Genomic DNA, 18,757 nt, shown 5'->3' with positions numbered 1-18,757 from the left:
CTGGGACTCCATCTCAGGACCCTGAGGTCATGACCTGAGCTGAAAGCAGAAACTTAACTGAGCCACGGAGGCACCCCTAAACCTTTTTAAAGGTGCTCTGTAAAGCTCATGGCCCCTGGTGTCTCACAGATCTGGGTACTTTTTTTAATAAAGACTTTATTCATGAAACAGAGGCAGAGACAGAGGCAGAGGGAGAAGCAGACTCCTCACAGGGAACCCAATGCAGGACTCAATCCCAGGACCCCAGGATCACACTGAGCCAATGGCAGATGCTCAACCACTGAGACACCCAGGTGCCCCCAGATCTGTGGGCTGATTTGGGTTATCTATACATCTTTGCTAGGGGACTCTAAAAGTTACTCTGCCTCTGCAAGTGGGAAGTGACCTGAGTGAGGGACCTTGTTTATTCCCGTCCCTTCTGGGGACAGAAGGGCACCCCTTTGTGCAATCCAAGTAGTTACTCCCATCTTGGGGGAGGGGGGCCTGGTAAGCTCAGTGTAGAAGTAAAACGATTCATGTCCTTTCACACTGGGTGGGAGACGAAGAACCACACTGAAATTGAGATTTAATGGTGGGCCTTGGATCACATTTACAAGAGAAACAGAGCAGTTTCAGTTTTGTTATCCTTCTTGAGGCCACTGGTGTTCAGTGGCACCAGCTTTTTTGCCTCAAGAGAAGCAGCTTCAAAGAGCACACGCAACCTGTGTCCAAGGCACATCTGTGTAGTAGTGGCGACGAGCGCAGACAATTCAGAGACACCATTTTCTTGCGTACTGAGCAATTTATTTGTTTCTAGTTCTTATATTGACTTTTCATAAATATCCATCTCACATCTCCAATAAAGGCCCTTGAGAGCAGGGCCCATCTCTTACTTTTATTGTGAATTAGCACCTGGGACATAGTAGATGCTCGAGTCTTTTACCATCTAGTAAATTCCCTCTGGCCAATGCTTCCCCAAATGAGACCGTTCAGGGGTTTGCAGGGAAACAGACCCAGCGGTATCATTTCCAAAGGGAAGCATCTTCCACTTCCTTTGATTATATGAAAGTCTAACTGTTGCTTGCTACCCTCTTAACACGTGCTAGCTAGCTTTTCTTTCTCACAGATTCAGAAAACCTCCAAAGGAATAGTATCTATTTGAAATGTATTTATTTCACTATATTCATTTCTTACAGGTAGCGTCTATCTATGGCAATTTAGTTTGTTTTCCATTCATGAGAGTGACACCAAGTTTTCTTTTTAAATACGGTTAAGTAGTAGTAACTGTTTAAAGGGAAACAAAAGCAAAAAACCCTGAAGTAACAGAGGTGGAACAAAAATGAGGTAAAAACAAAAAAAAGAACAAAAACCTCCAAACTAGAAAGGTGATTCAAAGACTAAAGATTGGGAAAATAATGCCCTAGGCAAAATGTCCTCATTCTTGAGGGGCAAGAGGGAGGGCTTCCAAGGGTGCAGGTCTGTTAGATTCAGGAGGCCTTTGAATAGAGTTCACCAATGTGACAGAGCCAACGTCGCAGTAACAAGATCCTGCTACGTCTTGGGAGGATCACACACCCATACGCGGTGTGCTACCAAAGCAGGTCAAAAACTGAAGCCAAAGCAAATTCTTAAATCTTAAAAAAACCCTTTATAAAGCAAGATATATCCTAGTATTAAGCTGGTCTCAGGGAAAAAAAAAAATAATATAAAGGGCATTCAGCCAGTAGCTGTATTTAACAAGCAAAATATCATCAAAATCTAATGATCCAACTTTTATTATTCCAACTGCAGTGTAGAGACGTCACAGCCACTTGGGGGGAATGTACAACTTCCGCAGCCTTCACACCACGGCAAAAAGCCATACAACTTTAAAGATAAGCCCATGAGGTACACTTTTTTGAAGGAAACGGCTGGGTCTCTTCACCAAGGTTTCCAGCATGTTCCAGTAACACACACCCCAGTTCTGCTTACAAACAAAAGGAGAAAGAGCAACGCATTATGAAATCCATCCCTTGCCACAGGGAGGTGGGTCATTCCGTGGGAGTGACATCTTTGGGCTCTGCCTCAGTCTGTTCCGCTTTGGTTTCTGTGACCGGCGGGGCAGGAGCTGCGCCCCTCACCGTGCCGTCCACTGCGCCGTCCGTCTCGGCCACCACCTCCTGCTCTTCACCTGCGGCTTCGGTGGTTTCACCTCCAGCCTCTGCGTTGGCGTCGCCCTTCTCTGGAGCTGCGCCACATGGTGTCTCCACTTCCACCAGCTGCTCAGAGTGGGGACTGTGAGTGGCCTCGGCTGTATCCACGGGGCCTTGCCCTTCGGGCGGCGTGTCACTGCCTTCTGGGGCCGGTGCCCCCTCCCCATCTACCGCTCTCACTGCTGCTGTGATGACCTCAGCCAACACCTCTGCGGCCACCTCCTCGGGCGTCTCCTCCTTCTCACCTCCTAAAGTGTCATCTCCTTCGATTTCTGGGTCGACGGCTTCGCTAGTGAAAGGGTCTTCACCCTGGCCAAGAGGAGCAACAGGTCAGTGCAAAGGTGAGACAAGGGGCCCAGGTTGCTGGGAGTCACGGTTTTGACGCTGAGCAGCCAACGGGAGAAACCCTTTCAGCTACGGCAGGTGAGTGCATCCCACAGGTGCTCAGCGCCTTTGGAGTCAGGAAAGGCTTCTCGGAAGAGCCTTACGGCAACCATTTTTGCATCTTTTCACTTTTATTGTCTTAGTTAGCTAAGGCCTGGAGTACAAATAAAGGGCTGAATCAAGGGCTGTTCTTGTTTTCAGCACTAGTAATTTTGATATTTACAATGGGTTTTTGAAAAATGTACTTTTCCCTCCCCCTTCAAAGACTTTTTAGGATGAAGTATTTACAAATATTTACTACAGCTGCCTACCTCCCCCCCACCCGCCCACTGTTTTTCATTCAAGCACATAATGGTGAAGAAAAGTTAAAAAAGACCTAGGATTTCTTAACCCAATTAAAACAAAAAAGCCTCATAACAAAAGTTATGACTATTTACAATTTTAGCTTCATTTATTTTATTTTTTAAAGATTATTTATGTATTTATTCATGAGAGACAGAGAGAGAGGCAGAGACACAGGCAGAGGGAGAAGCAGGCTCCACGCAGGGAGCCTGACGTGGGACTTGATCCTGGGTCTCCAAGATCAGGCCCTGGGCCGAAAGCAGCACCAAACCACTGAGCCACCCGGGCTACCCAATTTTAGCTTCATTTAAGCACACAGCCCTGGTTACGGTTACAAGGGTGCCCCATTCTGCAGATAAGGAGACTCAGCAACTTGCCCAAGGCCACACAACTACTGAACTCCAGTCAGGACACAGAAGTCAAACTTAGACTAAAAACTGTCTCTGGCTTAGAAAATATAAACATCACTGGTAGATTAGCAAATAGGTTTTAAAATGCAGTATTTAGGGGGTGCCTGGTTGGCTTAGGGGAACATGCGACTCTTGATCTCAGGTCAGGAGTTCGAGCCCCACATTAGGTGTGGAGATAACTTGAAGAAAAAAATTTTTTAAATAAATAAATTCAATAAACTTAAAACCAAAAACACAGGGATGCCTGGGTGGCTCAGTGGTTGAGTGTCTGCCTTTGGCTCAGAACGTGATCCCGTAGTCCTGGGACTGAGTCCCACATCGGGCTCCCTGCATGGAGCCTGCTACTCTGTCTGCCTATGTCTCTGCCTCTCCGTGTCTCATGAATAAATAAATAAAATAAATCTTTATACACACACACGTCTCTCTCTCCAAACACACTGACCAGGCCTGAATCTTAAATTGGTTGCTCTTTCTGGCTTCTTTCCTGGACAACTATCAGCTAACTTGGATTTTTCTGTGAGCATCTCGGCATCATTGCTCAGTACTTCGAGCATATTCAAGGTTTCTCATGGTGAGCCCGCAACCATGCCCACAAGTAGGGAATCACAGGAAATCCGTTGTTGTGGAATTCCCACTCATGATACATTCTTCAAAACAATCCGAACTGCTAAATACTGCACTCTGGATGCAACTCCACACTTGCAGAGTTCATCCTGCATCCCAAAAGCTTTTCCCATCCACTGCACTCCTAAGCACAAACCTTGAGGTATTTTTCCAGCATCTTCACTATGTGTCTGTTGTTCAAAACACTCTTAGCCACATGAAGACTGGTCTTCTTGAACTGTTCAGCAGCCAACTGTAAAGGAAACCAAACATGGACTTTGACACATGGTGTGTGCAGAGGAGCGAGCAAACAAACTGGCCAGGCTGTACCAAGTTGCCCCGGGAGTAGCCCTAGACAAAAAAATGACTACCACCTCTCTTCACCATGGCAGATCCTATAATGCCAGGGTCCGAGAATGACAGAAAGAAGGCCCTGGAGGGACACCGGAGCTCAGACTATGAAACAGCACAGAGAAGCCTGATAATCTTAAGAGACAGAAGAACAGGCACAACACTGACGTCCGGTACCTTGTGCAGGAGCAAAGCAAGTTTTTTTTTTTTTTTTAAGCAAGCTTTTTCTTTTTCAGTTCTTTGAGTTCTAATGACTTTACCAGTAAAATCAGCAGCAGAAGTAGGAATGCTGCAACCATTTGGCTGTTTTAGAGCTGAAGCCATTCAAAGGATAATCCCTTGTTTGTACAGTGCTCAGTGGACAAGCTTTCATGAGGTAGGAGATGTGTGGGCAGCACTCAGGACAGGCGGTAAGAGCCTGTGGGCCAGGCATGGCCATGCCCATGCCTTCCATCTGGACTCTGGCCGCTCTAGCCCATGAGCAGCACACCTGAGGTGTTAGAGATCTCGTGTCCCACAAAGCCCAAAACATTTGCGATTTGACCCTCTGTAAGACATCTGCTGATACCCTGAGCTACATACACATTTAGCCACAGGCCCCAACGGCTAGTGAAGGCCCAGTTAGTTCTTGACTCTGGGTCCCCCAGACCACTGTGCTCTTCTTAACGACCCTCAGCCCCTGCTTCTGAGAAATCCAGTTTGTCAGGAACTGGGAAATTTCCCTGTGTGGTTTATAGGGAACATTTTCAACATTTTTAAAGGAGTTTCAGCTACTACTCTATGTAAAGTCAACCCCCCAGCAACACACTGTTTCACATGATACTAGAAACTGGGACACCTCTTACAGCCCGCTGATGAAATCACAGTCGGTGGAACCTGTCAAGAGCCCCTGATCAGCTAACATTCCCCACAAGACACAGAGGGCTCTGAACCTCACTGCCAGAGGCCTGGAAGTGCTGGCCAGGCCTGAGGAGGGGGCTCACCCTGCGGTTGTGATTGTGGTCCACCGAATGCAGGTGCCGTTGGAGGAGCTGATGCTGCGCGGGGATTAGCATGTCACAAGCCAGGCAGTGAGCAGCCTCTATCTTCTTGAAAAAGTGCTCCTGGCCAATCCCTGTAGATACAACCCACGTCTGGTGTGATCCGGGACAGCAGGCAGGTGATGCTCTCCTCCTGCTCCCCAGAAGGGCCCCCATTTTCTCCTGGTAGTCCATGAGGACTAGGTTGGGAGAGAATCTGTGGGGCCATCACCCGCCCTCCAGCATGACTATGTGGATGGAAGCACCTCCACATCTGGGGGTTTTATTCTTCAACTTTTTTCATCCCTCTGGTCATTTCTCTTCAAAAAAAGAGGAAGACACCAGAAAGCTTCATATCAGTCCAATAAGCTGCCAGTAGAGCTGGGACATTCATCAGGCCACACTTACGGGCTTTACATTGTGAAGCAGCCTGGCTGGGGGTCTTCTGTCACATTCTCAGCAGCCCTGTGTTGGGCTGGCTTTGTACCCAGCTACACACCTTAGCAGCATGTGGAATAGTGCATCCCAGGATCCTGACTCACCTTTGAAAGGATCTGGTTTGGGCTTCGTGCTTTCCTTCTCCATCAACTCCTGCCGCCGCTTCTCAATTTTCTTATTCCTGTTCACAATATACTCCTAGAGGAGATGGCACCAAATGAAACGAGGGCAGGGTGCTGTATGCGCCTGACTCTCAGTTCACCCAGGGCAGAACTCATGGGAACTACAATGGCCACAGCGCTTGGCTCTCCCTCTGACCTGGGACTTGTACACTGTTATTGTGGAAAGTCCAGGCCTCTTATTTCCCTCCCCTTTCCCTTCTCTGTAGGGATCGGATTCCTATAGGACCATCAGGAAACACTCTGACAGAGGCTGAGTGTGCTTTACCTGGAGGAACTCCACTGTCTTGTCAGGGAGTTTGGTACTTATAAACCTCAGTGTCTCTTTGTGAAATTTGCTCTGTAGATGCTTCTGGATTTCTTCATCTTCAAAACTACGAAACTTGCACACAGAACAGGCGAACTGAATCCTGGAGAAGATGAAAAGAGCAATGAGTAGGAATAACCATGGGGATCCTGGGGTGGCTCAGCGGTTTGGCACCCGCCTTTGGCCCAGAGCATGATTCTGGAGACCCGGGATCGAGTCCCACATCGGGCTCCCTGCATGAAGCCTGCTTCTCTCTCTGCCTGTGTCTCTGCCTCTCTCTCTCATGAATAAATAAATAAAATCTTAAAGAAAAAAAAAAAAAAAAGGAATAACCAGCTCATCTCTGGTCAGAATGGAAACAAGATAGTAATTTCTGTACCCAGGCTTGATTGTGTGAGGCATCATAGTAACAGTTGCCTCAGGTCTCCCCATTCCAAGAACGGGGGTAAATCTTGCAAGTGTTTCAGGAAAAGGATTCATGCACCCCATCAGTCTTTTTGGCCCAAAGTTCCACAAGAGAACACCCAAAAGTGGAGACTTTCCAAACTGTGGACTACCTAAAAGCCCCCAAACCACTACTCTGGGGGTGTAGTACCTAACTCCATTAACTTCTTTATATAGCCACCAGGATAATACAGGGTAACCTCATTTTAATGTGAGGGAGTAATTCCTGAAGGCCTTCCACAGCTTAAAATTCACAAAACCCAAGACCAATTTTCCCATGGGACTCCACATAAAGCCCCATCATATCAAATTCTGTGGCTAAAAACTGACATCTTGGGGTGCCTGGGTGGCTTAATCAGTTAAGCTCTGTCTTTGGCTCAGGTCGTGGTCCTGAGGTCCTGGGATTGAGCCCCACGTTGAGCTCCCTGCTCAGTGGGGGGCCTGTCCCTCCTCTGCCTGTTGCTCCCCCCCTTGTGCTCTATCAAATAAGTAAATAAAATCTTTTGGGAAAAAACTAAAAAAAAAAAAACTGACATCTCTCTGTTGCTTACTTTAAATTAAAAAAAAAAAAAGATTTACTTATTTATTTATTCATGAGAGAGACACAGAGGCAGAAACACAGGCAGAGGGGAAGCAGGTTCCCTGTAGGGAGCTTGATTCGAGACTCAATCCACCAGGATGATCCAGGATCACACCCTGAGCCAAAGGCAGATGCTCAAAGGGAGCCACCCAGGTGCCCCATGTTGCTTCCTTTCAAAACCTCACAAATGCAATCATGCTGTAAGGCAAGAGAAGAGTAGCCTGCAGAGCCCTACGTCCCCACAGTGAGGCGCCACTTCCCTTGGCTCTGGGCGAACAGCACAGGCCCTGGGGCACTCAGGATTCCTCAGGCACCAACACAAGACTTCCTGCCAGGTCCCAATGCCTGGCTTCTGACCTCTGGAAAAGGCACTAGATGCTTATTTTTGCACATACGCCCAACAGAAAAGTGAAAAGAAAGCTCTGGGACCCTATGTGTACCAAAGAAGTGCAGGGTTCATGACTCTTGCTGCATCTTTACCTTCCCTGTGACAATTTCTCCTGGTCTCTTTGAGGACCCTCCATTGCTAGGGTGGAGTCTAAAGATTCCTTCCAGAAAAAAAAAGTCATCTCAGTCCTCCTGGGGCATGAAAATAATCTAATCTAGCCATCGTATATTCATCTGTTTGAAAAACAAGCATTTTGATGACTTTCTGTTTAACATTCGGAAGCACCTACCTTCCAGTTCCTGGCTTTCTTGTCTCTGCTGTTGGTTGTTTTACTAATGTTTCTTTTGCGTTTCTTTGCACAGGGAAAGCACAACCTGATCTGAGCTTTAGGGGCAAGGATTGCCCCTCAAGTCAGAAGGAGAGCCTGTGCATTGAGAAATAGCCACAGGCAGTCAAAGCCAGAGCAACCTAGGGCTCCCATGGTCACCAGTGATTTACATATCTAGTCACCAGCACCTGATCACTGGAAAGGCTGAGAGGCACATGGTGCAGTCACACCAACACCCTTTGCACTTTTGCCATTCTTTTCCATTTAGAGACAAGATTTGTAAGGCAACATCCCTGCATATGTAACTGTCACGGTAACTTCAGAGGTGGTCTGGATTTGGGCAAGACACCCAAAGCACCTTCTTAGAAGCTCTGCTGAACAAAGTTCACCTGTCTGGGGTGACAGATAAGAGCCAGGGACAAGGAAACTCCCCACAGGGGAGCCAGAGAGCCCCCTGCTGGACATATAGGCCTCAGAGACTCAGTGGAAGATCGGAATGCCATCCATCCGTGTTCCCCAAGTTTTGCATCTCTGGATCTGAGCAGGATTTCCAAACAGACTCCAGAGGCCAATCAAACTGGCTGCCCCTGCACTGTCAGGTTAAGGTGGATGAGCTCAGGAGAACCGGGACAACGCTCAGCTTCCAGCCAAGCTCCCACCTCGCCGGCCTCCTCACCTGTCAGCCGCTCGGTCTCGCATTCGGTCTCTCCTCCTTTGCTTTTCTCTTCTCTTCTTTACTTCATCATCCTCATCGTCTTTCTCTCCTGCAACAGAGAAGTTCCTTCGAGATGCCCTGAGGACCCTGCAGAGGAGCTGAGCAGCAGGGCCTCAATGGCGGCCACAGCTCGGCCACCACACCCTGTACCTGCTGCCACCACACACGGCAGGGCCAGGACAGCCTGAGGCACCGGCACCAACAGTCTGTCCAAGGCTCCCCACAGGGATGGGCCTCTGATGCCGAATCCTTGGGAGTTCCCAGGGAGTCACCTTACCCCCTCCCCATGGCCTGATACAGCTGGGATGGCCAGGGAGCTGGCCCGCCCATCCCACTCACACCGTGGCCCACCTGCCTGTCCTTCCCTATCCTGCTTTTCCAATCCAGTGCCCTACCACTGGGTCTTCTCCCAAAGTCACTTAAGGAGAGAGAGAAGCATTTCTTCCCAGATAAAAGAGGCAGCAGCTGGAAGGCCTCAGAAAATAAAGCAAGCCACTCTACCGCCCTCCGTCCCACCTCTAGGTGGACCATGACGACAGTTCCGTCAGCCTCCTCTGAACTAGGGCCTCAGCAGGTCTGACAGTCCTTGCTGGCCCAAACTATCTTCCACTCACAAAAACCGTCCATCTAGGGCTTTCCCAGGGCTATGAGGGAAGCAGTCCTAGAAACAAAAGTGGGAAGAGACCAACTGGTCCTCCGTCGTCCCCAGGGCCAGCGCAGGAGCTCCTCCGAGAGCTGTGCAGCCCAGCGTCCCAGCGTGAGGCCAGGCCAGGCCATGGCGGCTCAGGGCCAGGGCCAGACACTGAGGAAAGGTTGGATAAGCATCTGAACTGTAACCCCTACCCCTGATGCCAGTCACGAGACTGTCCCACGAAGATGGCGACCGGCGTGCGCTGCTCAGAAGCCTCTCAAAAGGGCGTGTGGGGTTTTTGGCAAGAGGTCACTGCCTGAAACTATTACTGCTGTTTAATAGCAAAGTCATCCCGGGTAGGCAGCAGGACCTGTGCGCAATAAACATGTCACCTTTGCTTTAGCATTTGCCCTGCTGCACGAGCTGCTAAATGCTCTGCGTGGTCCCAAGCTACAAGCATAACTGCTTTAGTAAATGAGGTGAGAGGGCCTCGGTGGGTTGGCTCAGCCTAAACACATAGGAGAAGGAGTATCTAAGCTAGGGGCCTGCAAGTTTATGGGAGCCGAGCCACAAAGGAGCCAGCGTGTGATTCTTGGGGAAAACCAGCTATGGGCAGACCCATGGAAACAGGAAAAGAAACAAATGGCTTGTGGGTAAGTTCAAGGCCACGCTGTCTCAGGCTGCTTCTCTATGTTCCCCCCAACAAGGTTTAACTTTGCTCTGCTCTTGCCGCTTACTTTGGGCTCTTGGGTCCCCTATAAGGCCACTGGTGAGCCCTGTTGAGCAGTGATGGTCTCTGGAGGATCCTGGGCTTGGGTGTACCTGACTGGCCTCCCCTCCCCACAACCAGCTCCCAACCCGGGCATGTGTCTGAACTCTGTCCCACACAGCAGAGAGCGCTGCTGCTGTCAGCATCCCCACCACAGAGGCTGAGGGCACAACCCTGGGCTGGCAACTGAGGAAAGTGTGAAAAGAAGCCCAGGAAAAGACAGTACAGGGACCTGCACTGGCCAGTAAGTAACAGAGAAGATGGGCTAGAGTATGCCTCTTCTGTTCTTTCTTGCATTTCTGAGACTCTCCCTTCCCTACCACTGCAAGCTGTTGCAGATACTCAGGAATGAGTTTTCCCTCTCCACAGCCTGCCTCAAGTGAGGCAAACAGACCTGTTTCCAGCAAGTGTTGCTCTAAGCCTCAGGGTGGGCACCATGGCCAAGGCCCAGCCAGTGGCCACAGCCCCTCTTCTGCCCTGAGCCACCAGTCCCTCCATCCAGGCCCCAGGTTTGCTCAGAAGGCCAGCCCGGCTGGGAGCAGGGCACACAGGAAAGCAAGCTCAAAGAGACACCGAGTGATGCCTACCTCTCTGCCTCCCGGGGTCGAAGAATTCATCCTCCTGAAAAAGGGCACACACAAAGTCGGGCTATGAGGTAGAGTTTCCAGAACCCTCCACAACTGACCCAGCACCCTGCCACCACCTGGTCATAGTATGTCAGGACAAGTCCCAGGGCGGTGGAAGAGGCTGTGTGTCCTGTCACCGCTCTTGGTTGCCTTCTGAGATTCTGTAATGACCAATGTGCTTTTTTATTAAAGTCACTGGCCCTTTTCCAGTTATTTCTACAGCCAAAGAACCACCCTGGCAAACAAACGCGCACCTGCACAGTTCTGCAGTGGGAGCACCGATGGCCCATTCGTCCGCTCTATGTCAAGAGACTCTGACTGGTGGGATGCCAGTTCCAGCACTCTTTACCGAAAAGGGGCTTTATCAAGTTCCTGGCCATCTGTTCATATTTATTGATGGTGGTAACAAACCAGGTGTAGATTAAAAAACAATACAACTGAAAATCGAAACACAGTCCTGTTTCTTAGGCATTGGGCTCAAGGTTAAAATAGGTCACCAGCAGAGACAGATTCCCAGAATCAAGATCAAAGCAAGCTCAACAGAGAGTAAGTGAGACTCGCTGATAACAGCTGGAAATTCACTGTATCCTGCCCACCCCAGAGCTGACCATCAGAAGTACTTGGTCGAAGCCTTCATACACCCAGGTCTCCAGGCCGTATCCCAGACACAGGTCAGAACTTACAGGGGCAGCAAGGGCTTACCACCTAGGTGCTTGTGCAGTCATGGCTCAGAGGGCCTTATATGCCTTTCTCCTGAACCTGGTATTAAGGGCTGAGCGACAAGGAGGCAGCTCAGCACCAGCACAAGGCTGGCAGTACCTGAGTCTTCAGCCTGAGCCCACACGGCACACGGCACTCACCACACGTGTGGCCCACACCCATCACTGAGGACGTGAGAGCAGCTGGGGAGAGGGATGGGAATTTCCTTGAGAAGAGAAGGATTGTTACTAGTACAAAACTCTTAGAATCCTAGCTGCAAGTCAGGCTATTAAATACAATCATAAAGTGGTCAAGTCTACCATAGACACTGTTGCTGCCTCTTTAGAAGAAAGGCTAACGCAAAGGAAAAATCCCACGCTACAGAAACAAAGGAGGGTGACCAGCGAAGATGGACTTACACCCCTGAATTCTTCATCTCCTGACCGGAAGTCAGCAGCTCCATCATCTACCAGACACAAAGAAGAGGGAAAGTCAGCCCCTTGGAGATTGGCCCACTCCGTTTCACCCTCCCCAGCTTGCCATCCAGGGTGACCGTGCTTGTCCTGACTGCAGTGGGGGCTGCAGGAGCGTGGAGGACACGTACCACCCTCGAGTTCAACACCTGTCCACTGTACACATGGGTAGGCAGAGCACCAAGCACGAAACAGACTCATTTTACGAAACCACCCAGGGCCTACCGTTTTCGGAAAAATCTCCTTCGCTGTCAGCCCGGGCCAATTTGGCATCTGGCTCATCGTAGATCTGCAACTGCTTCCGTTTCCTGCCCATGCCGTCTGGGCCGCAGCGGTCAAACCCTCTCCGCCTGGGCTACAGATACAAGCACATCCGATGTACCGCTTACCCGGACCATTAAGATACCCCAGAAAAACGGAGAACAGAGAAGTTGTAAGATCAGAGATCAGAGGCAGAAAAGATCTTTTCAGGAAACAAAGATGATAGAGTCGAGCCCCACCCCCACCCCTACTTTCAGGCCCAATGGAAGAAGTCAAGACACAAAAGGCCATGTGTTATATGATTACATTCGTAAGGAAGGTCTGGGAGAGGAAGCTCTCCAAAGAAGAAAGCAGACTGGCACTTGCCAAGTACAGAGGAGAGGACCAGGACTGGGAAGTACTGCTAGTGACAGCGGTTTGCATCTTTCCTGGTTGATGGCAATGTCGTAAAATTAGATGGTGGTGATGGCTACGCAATTCTGTACGTTTTTACTAAAACCCGAACTGTGCACTTAACAATGGGCAAATCGTACGGGATACAAATTTGTCTCCATAGCGCTGTTGGCAAAGAAGGCAGATTACAACTTCCAGAGGGCTTACCCGATCCCTCATCCGCGTCTGTGACCGGCCACATCCATAGGGTACCGAGTTGTCATAACCGCCGGCCCCCTGCATGCCCATCACACCGAAGTCGGGGGCCATGGACTGGGAGAACAGGGAAGGAGGCGGCCTGCTTGGGGAGGGGCCGCCGAGGCCCCGCCCACCCACATAGTTCAGCTCTGGCCAGGGAGCAGACAGGGGCTCCGAAGAGGCCGAGGGCGGCATGAAAGGGTCGCTGCGCATGAAGGTGCTGGGGTTGCTCCGGTCCTGGAAGCGGCCCTGGCCCTGGCCCTGGCCCTGGCCCCGGCCCCGCATGAAGCCATCAAGGGAGCCCCGCTCACGGGCTGGGTCCCGGCAGTCGCCATACTGACTGCTAAAGCCACCATTTCGGTCAGGCATGGGGTCAAAGTCATAATCGTAGCTATAGCTGGGACGATAGGGATGGTGCTCCGGGAGGCAAGACCTGGAGTCATAGGACTCGTACGACTGGAAGCGGAAGGAGCTGCAAAGGAAGCAGAACCGTCACTACACTCTAGGCACAAGCCCAAGCCTCCTGCAAAGCTGGCTTCCCAACATTCAGAACAGCACTCCACACTGCCACACAGCCCTCCTAAATAGTCCGAAGGCAAAACAGAAAAATAACCCCCCTGAACATTGTTGATGAGGTACACAGAGCCCTTGACCACAAAAACGAGAGTCTACAGGTACCTGAAGCAGAAATAAGGAGCCTAGCACACTAGCTAGTTTAGCCAACAGTCATACCTTAAGCCCAATCACTCCGGACTCCAACTAGTCCTATCACAATGACTGCCCCAATAACTGCCCGACTCAACTACTCTGCACTCAGGAGGGAGTTGGGGAAAAGCCCTCCCTGGAAGAGGGGGTGCCCACTGCCACCTGCACAAAGCTGGGGTATGTGTGTGTCTGTGAGAAGATCCCCAGGGAAGGGTTCGGATCCATAATCACCTCTCCCGATCCTGCATGCCCTCCCCACCGCCGCTGCTCCCGCCCCTGCCTCCTTCCTTGGACATCATGTCCAAACGCTGGTTGATCTTGGCAATGAGAGAGTCAGAATTGTCGGTGCATGGTTCTGGGCCATAAGAAGCCATGTGGACGGCAGGGCCCCCAGCTCCCAGGCTATCGCTGGCCTTGGTGGTCTCCCATGAGGCTGGGCCATAGCTGTAGGACGCTCCTGTGGTGACGCTGGTATTCTGGGCTCCATAGTAATTGTAGTTTTCATAACCTGCCATAGGAAAAAAGAGCCAATAAGATATCAGCAGCCACAAGGTAAGTCTGGGAACAAAGCAGACACGTCTGGGGAGAAGCACCCCACTACTCATACGAAGGAAGAGCATCAAGGAACCATGCTGTCATCACCCCACACTGTTCACATCACCTGCCAAAAGGCAGGAAGAGAAGGGCAGGGGCACAGCCTCAGCAATGAGTGGTGGGTTTTCTGTGCCAGATCCAAATCTTGTTCCCCATCCAAAGCCAGAGGTGGCTGAGAGCCCACAGGTGGCAGGTGGAGCTGCTGCTTCCAGAATACAACCACAACCCCCAGCCTCCAGGAAGTTCTTGAGGATGCCCAGACCTGCCAAGCCTTCAGGAGAGCTATGAGCACAGCTAGAATGGGAGATGGGGATGGGAGGTCCCTGTATCCCAAACCTTCTGTACAGCTGACCCGAGGCTTTCTTGCCCACCCACAGACACCCAGAGGGCCTACCTTGCCAGCTGGCCACACCAGTTCCATAGGCACCTTAGGGAAACAAAACACACAAGAGCTTTGCATACTGAGTGAAAGTACCTGAAACAGCCTATGACAATTGTCACCTCATTCTACTATCCACAGGTCCAGGGCTGTTGTGGGATGCACCCCTGGTTGTCCATTAAGGCCAGGAATGGCTGAGACCCACTAGCTGTAAAACTCATTTCCTAAAGAGCACTCAGCTAAGCATAACCAAGACTTCTCTTGTAGGCAAGCCTGATCTCCCCCAACACGACAAGCAGAAAGGATGCTGCAGCGTTCCCAGGAAACGGCCGGTGAGGGCCACCAGCCAAGAGGCCAGATCCCCTGGCAGAGCCCTTCAAAAGTGCCAGTTCTTACCAGTAGCTGGAGCCTGGGCACCACTAAAACAGACCATGCATCAGTGGAAAATCATGTCCCTAACTCAACTGAGCAAAGGGACATTATGTCCCTTTATGTACCTTATGTACCTTAGTGACATGGAGGGCCTCCTCCTGGAAAACTTAGTGACGGGTGAAAAAGTGACTCCACCACCCCTAATGGTGCTAGTGGCAAGTTCCCGGCTCAGAAAACAAAGAGAGCCCTCATCCCATCCCCTGGAATAAATGCTGGCAAAAAGCAGAAAAGCCTCACCACTGGGGAGAGGACATTTTGGTCCTTCAAACATACCGATCATCGTGATCTAGATTCCAGAGCAGGGCTGGCAAATAGGCCCCCATGCCAAATCTAGCCCACTGCCTGTTTCTGTATGGCCGGCAAGCTAAAAAAAATGGTTTTTTACTTTTTTAAATGGTTGGGGGCAGGGGGATCAAAAGAATATTTCATGACATGGATTTTGAAAGGAAATGCATCATTCATATATCAGAACTCACAACTGTGCAACCAGTGATGACTAACTCTGGATTATAATTAACAACAATGGGGACGCCTGGGTGGTTCAGTGGTTGAGTGGCTGCCTTTGGCTCAGGGTGTGATCCTGGGGTCCTGGGATCAAGTCCCACATCAGGCTCTGCATGGAGCCTGCTTCTCCCTCTGCCTGTGTCTCTGCCTTTCTCTCGTGTCTCTCATAAATAAATAAAATCTTAAAAAAAAAAAAAAAAAAAGACAACATATCGACACTGACTTGCTACTGACAATAAATGTACTGAGGCAAGATGTTAATAATAAGAAAAAACTTTTATTATATCCTTGGTTATTTACTTAGAATAACCAAAATTCCTAAAATAAAAGCTGTCACATACAAAAATTATATTGTATGCAAATTTCAGGGTCCTTAAATAATATTACTGCCACACCTTCACCCCATTTTTTCATAAACATCTGTAACTTGCACTGCAGGGGAGCCAGTCAGAAAGCCCCCCAAAGCCAGGAAAAAAGTACTGTGTAGTCCTTTACAGAAAAGGTCTCTGGATCCATGGGCTAGCCCCAGTCCTCCCGTCAGCCCCCCACCAGGTTACAATCATGCTAGTGTTGGGATGCAATCCATGCCTCCCCGTAAGGTCTTACCTTGGGTGTTGGTGGGTCCAGCACTCCATGCCCCATAGCCTGTAAAGAGAAGACCTGTGAGTTAGGATCCTACTTGTCACGCCAGACAACGGGTGCTTCTGAGGTGCTCTGAGAAGCCTAAAGTGCTTGCCTTGAAGAAGAGTTTGGTGCCAGCCTCATAGGAAGAGGGCATAACCACAGTACTGTCCCTCTAAAAGTCCTCCACAGCTAGTTGATTGCATTACCACATTCCACCTATCTGTCTGAGGTCAAAGCAGAAAAGAGTTGGGGGGAATAGGCTTTGGTGCCTGCTCTGCTGGTAGCCGGATGAGGAACCTCGGCCAAAGCCTCAATCTGCAACTCAGGAGGACACAGGACAAGCTGACAGCTAGCCCAGTAGTAAGACACAGTTGTGCCTCCACCCCCCGTTTGGCTCACCTAGCAGCCATAAGTCCCCTGTAACCAAGAACAAAGTTCAGAATTTGGAAACAACAGTGCCTCTCTAGGCCTCACTTCTCTGTGACTTTGGACCATCCAATGCTCCCCTGGGCCTTCAAGTCCCAGGGCTTCAGCCTGGCCTAACGTATTGGGGCTGCACTCCTCTCTGTGGTGGTTCCTCTTGCCTCTGAGGACTCCCATGTCGGCCCTCTTCACTTCTGTGTCCCTGGAACCTCAAACAGAGCTGGGCATAGGTAGCTATCCATAACTGTCGATGATCCAACTTTTTGGAACAGGAATACCTCTCTTACTAGAACAACCTGAGCCACTAGCTAAGTGCCTAGTGTGTGCCGACACATGACAGGAACTGAGCACATGCTGGTGTCCCTGAGGGCCATTTAGAGATGGGAGAGCTCAGGCTTAGCCATTAGGGTACTTGAAATTTGCTGAAATTTGCCCTCTGCAGGCTAGTCTCCCCATGCTACACGACATGTGTACGACAGGAAGAGCAGTGACAAGTAACCAAAGACGCGTGACCAACTACGAGGCACTGGTCTGAGCAAGCGTTGGCTAATCACGTAAGCTCATAACACCTCTTCAGATGGGTAACGTTTACCCTTTTGTACCCAGAGGCTCAAGAAGCTGTCACCTGCCCATGATCATAGAGCTGGAGAATGGAAGAACCGGGATGTGCCCTCAGATCAGATCTACATGCCTCCTACAGCCGGAGAACAACCGTCAAGGTTCAGCAAGTCTTGAGAAGTAACTCTAGGCGGAAAAGCGATTAGGAGGATTCAGGGAGGCCCCACCATTTAAACTGAGCCTGAAGGGTTTTGGCAGATCAGAAGTGAGGGGAATAAAACCTCTTCATGCTCAGGGTGTGCACGGGGCCAGATGACTGGCTGAAAGATCTGGTGGGAAGTCGGCGAAGAATCCTAAGACCCAGCTGAACTGAAAAAAGGCCGAGAAAGCTAGGGTTGCTTGGGCAACCCAGGGCCCTGGAGACACCCAAGCACACGGTGCCAGGACCTCTCTTGCAATCCCAGGTGCCGGATCCTAACACTGCCACCTTTCAAGACTGGTGCCTTCTCCAGCCGTTGTAGCAAAATGTTACTGCTTGTTTCTCCAACCTCATATACTCGGAAAAGGACTGCACCCGCTCAAGCCCTGCCCCCCACGTATTCCAAACTTCGACAGTTCCCAGCGGGCAAACTTGGCTTCCAGCACAGAGCAAACGCCTGCTAAGAATCTCAGGTTCCGGACACCGAGCCCAGGTCGCTCGAGAAGCTCCCTCCTGCCGCAGGCCCTGAGGCCCAAGTGGGGAAGGGGGCATATTCTCCCTTTCGCAGCCCCCAGCCACCTCCAGGGCACCGCCGCAGCGCACGTCAGGACTCCGACTCTGCACGAAGACGCCCAACACCTGACCCCCGAAGTCCTGGGTCACGCACAGGGCAGGAGCCCGCCGCGACTGACCCCTGCAGCGGCCGCGCTCAGCTCCCCGGCGCTGCATCGCGGGGCTGGCGGGGAGGGACGGCTTCCAGGACCGGCGCGACGGACCACGTGCACCGCGCGGGGCCCCGCCGAGCCCCACAGCCCGGGGACAGGCAGCCCAACTCCCTCGGCCCCAGCCGCGGACCCCGCGCCCCACGAGCTTTCGCCGTGGCTCCGCCCCCGGGCGCCGCCATTTTGTGGCCTTCCAAAGGGGAAGGCGGGCCTCCGGGCGGCGGGGTCCACTGGCCCAGCCTCGCCGCGGCCGAGAGGTAGAAACGGCCGGGACAGCCCGAGGCGCCCCCCGAAGCCCGCCGCAGCGTCTGCCCGCCAAACCCCGCCCGCCTCCCCAAGCCTCGCCGGCCAATCCGCACGCAGCGCCCCGGGAGCGACGGCGCCGAGGTCCAATGAGCAGCGCGCGCGCGCCCCGGCCTCCTCTCCGCTCGGCCGGGTTGGAGTAACCGCGCTCCGCTGTAGGCCTCGGCCTGCAGCCTTGTACGCACCAGCGGCTGCGTCGCCTGAGCAGCGCCTGTCCGCCCCACCCCGCACCGAGGCACCCACACGAACCTCCGTAGCCCTGCTCCATGTCTTCAGCTCGGCCCGCCAGCAGCCCCTTTTTCTAGGCTGCCACAGGACGCATGCGCTCAACACACCTTCCGCCGTCCGCTACTGGAAGACCAGGAGCATACGTCACTCCCCCCGCGCCCCACCATTGGCTGGCTTTCACTGCGCACCCGCCCCTGTCGCCCCAGCGGGCCTTCCGGTTGCTTGGGCTCAGCTTTTACAGCATCTTGGGAGTTTTGGTCCGATCACGCAGTCTTACTGCGCGCAGGCGCTTCCCTCTTCCTTCCCGCCGCCAGTGCGCAGGCGCACCCCCACCCTCC

General features: G+C 51.5%; 1 protein-coding gene across 1 annotated transcript; it reads right to left on the bottom strand.

The window, feature by feature from the left end:
- Window positions 1-1,738: 1,738 nt before the first annotated feature.
- AKAP8 (A-kinase anchoring protein 8) lies at window positions 1,739-18,558 on the bottom strand. Its single transcript, XM_077859603.1, has 14 exons — window positions 18,441-18,558; window positions 15,969-16,007; window positions 14,442-14,474; window positions 13,685-13,961; window positions 12,719-13,220; window positions 12,083-12,212; window positions 11,804-11,850; window positions 10,647-10,680; window positions 8,621-8,708; window positions 6,166-6,307; window positions 5,823-5,916; window positions 5,245-5,375; window positions 4,068-4,163; window positions 1,739-2,480 (listed from the first exon to the last, which is right to left on the bottom strand). Exons 1-14 carry the CDS (start codon window positions 18,457-18,459, stop codon window positions 2,010-2,012), a joined length of 2,103 nt encoding a protein of 700 aa, XP_077715729.1. The 5' UTR covers window positions 18,460-18,558; the 3' UTR covers window positions 1,739-2,009.
- Between the last annotated feature and the right edge of the window lie 199 nt (window positions 18,559-18,757).

Source organism: Canis aureus, chromosome 19, assembly GCF_053574225.1.
Source record: "Canis aureus isolate CA01 chromosome 19, VMU_Caureus_v.1.0, whole genome shotgun sequence".
Taxonomy (NCBI): domain Eukaryota; kingdom Metazoa; phylum Chordata; class Mammalia; order Carnivora; family Canidae; genus Canis; species Canis aureus.
This window is presented reverse-complemented; position numbering and strand designations above follow the sequence as displayed.

What these genes read in the sequence shown, in the direction of transcription:
- AKAP8 (XM_077859603.1), bottom strand. An exon ending in TGGACCCACCAACACCCAAG is followed by an intron (nt 14,475 to 15,968) that starts GTAAGACCTTAC and finishes TGTTTCCCTAAG; the next exon opens with GTGCCTATGGAACTGGTGTG. An exon ending in CAAACCAGATCCTTTCAAAG is followed by an intron (nt 5,376 to 5,822) that starts GTGAGTCAGGAT and finishes TTGTATCTACAG; the next exon opens with GGATTGGCCAGGAGCACTTT.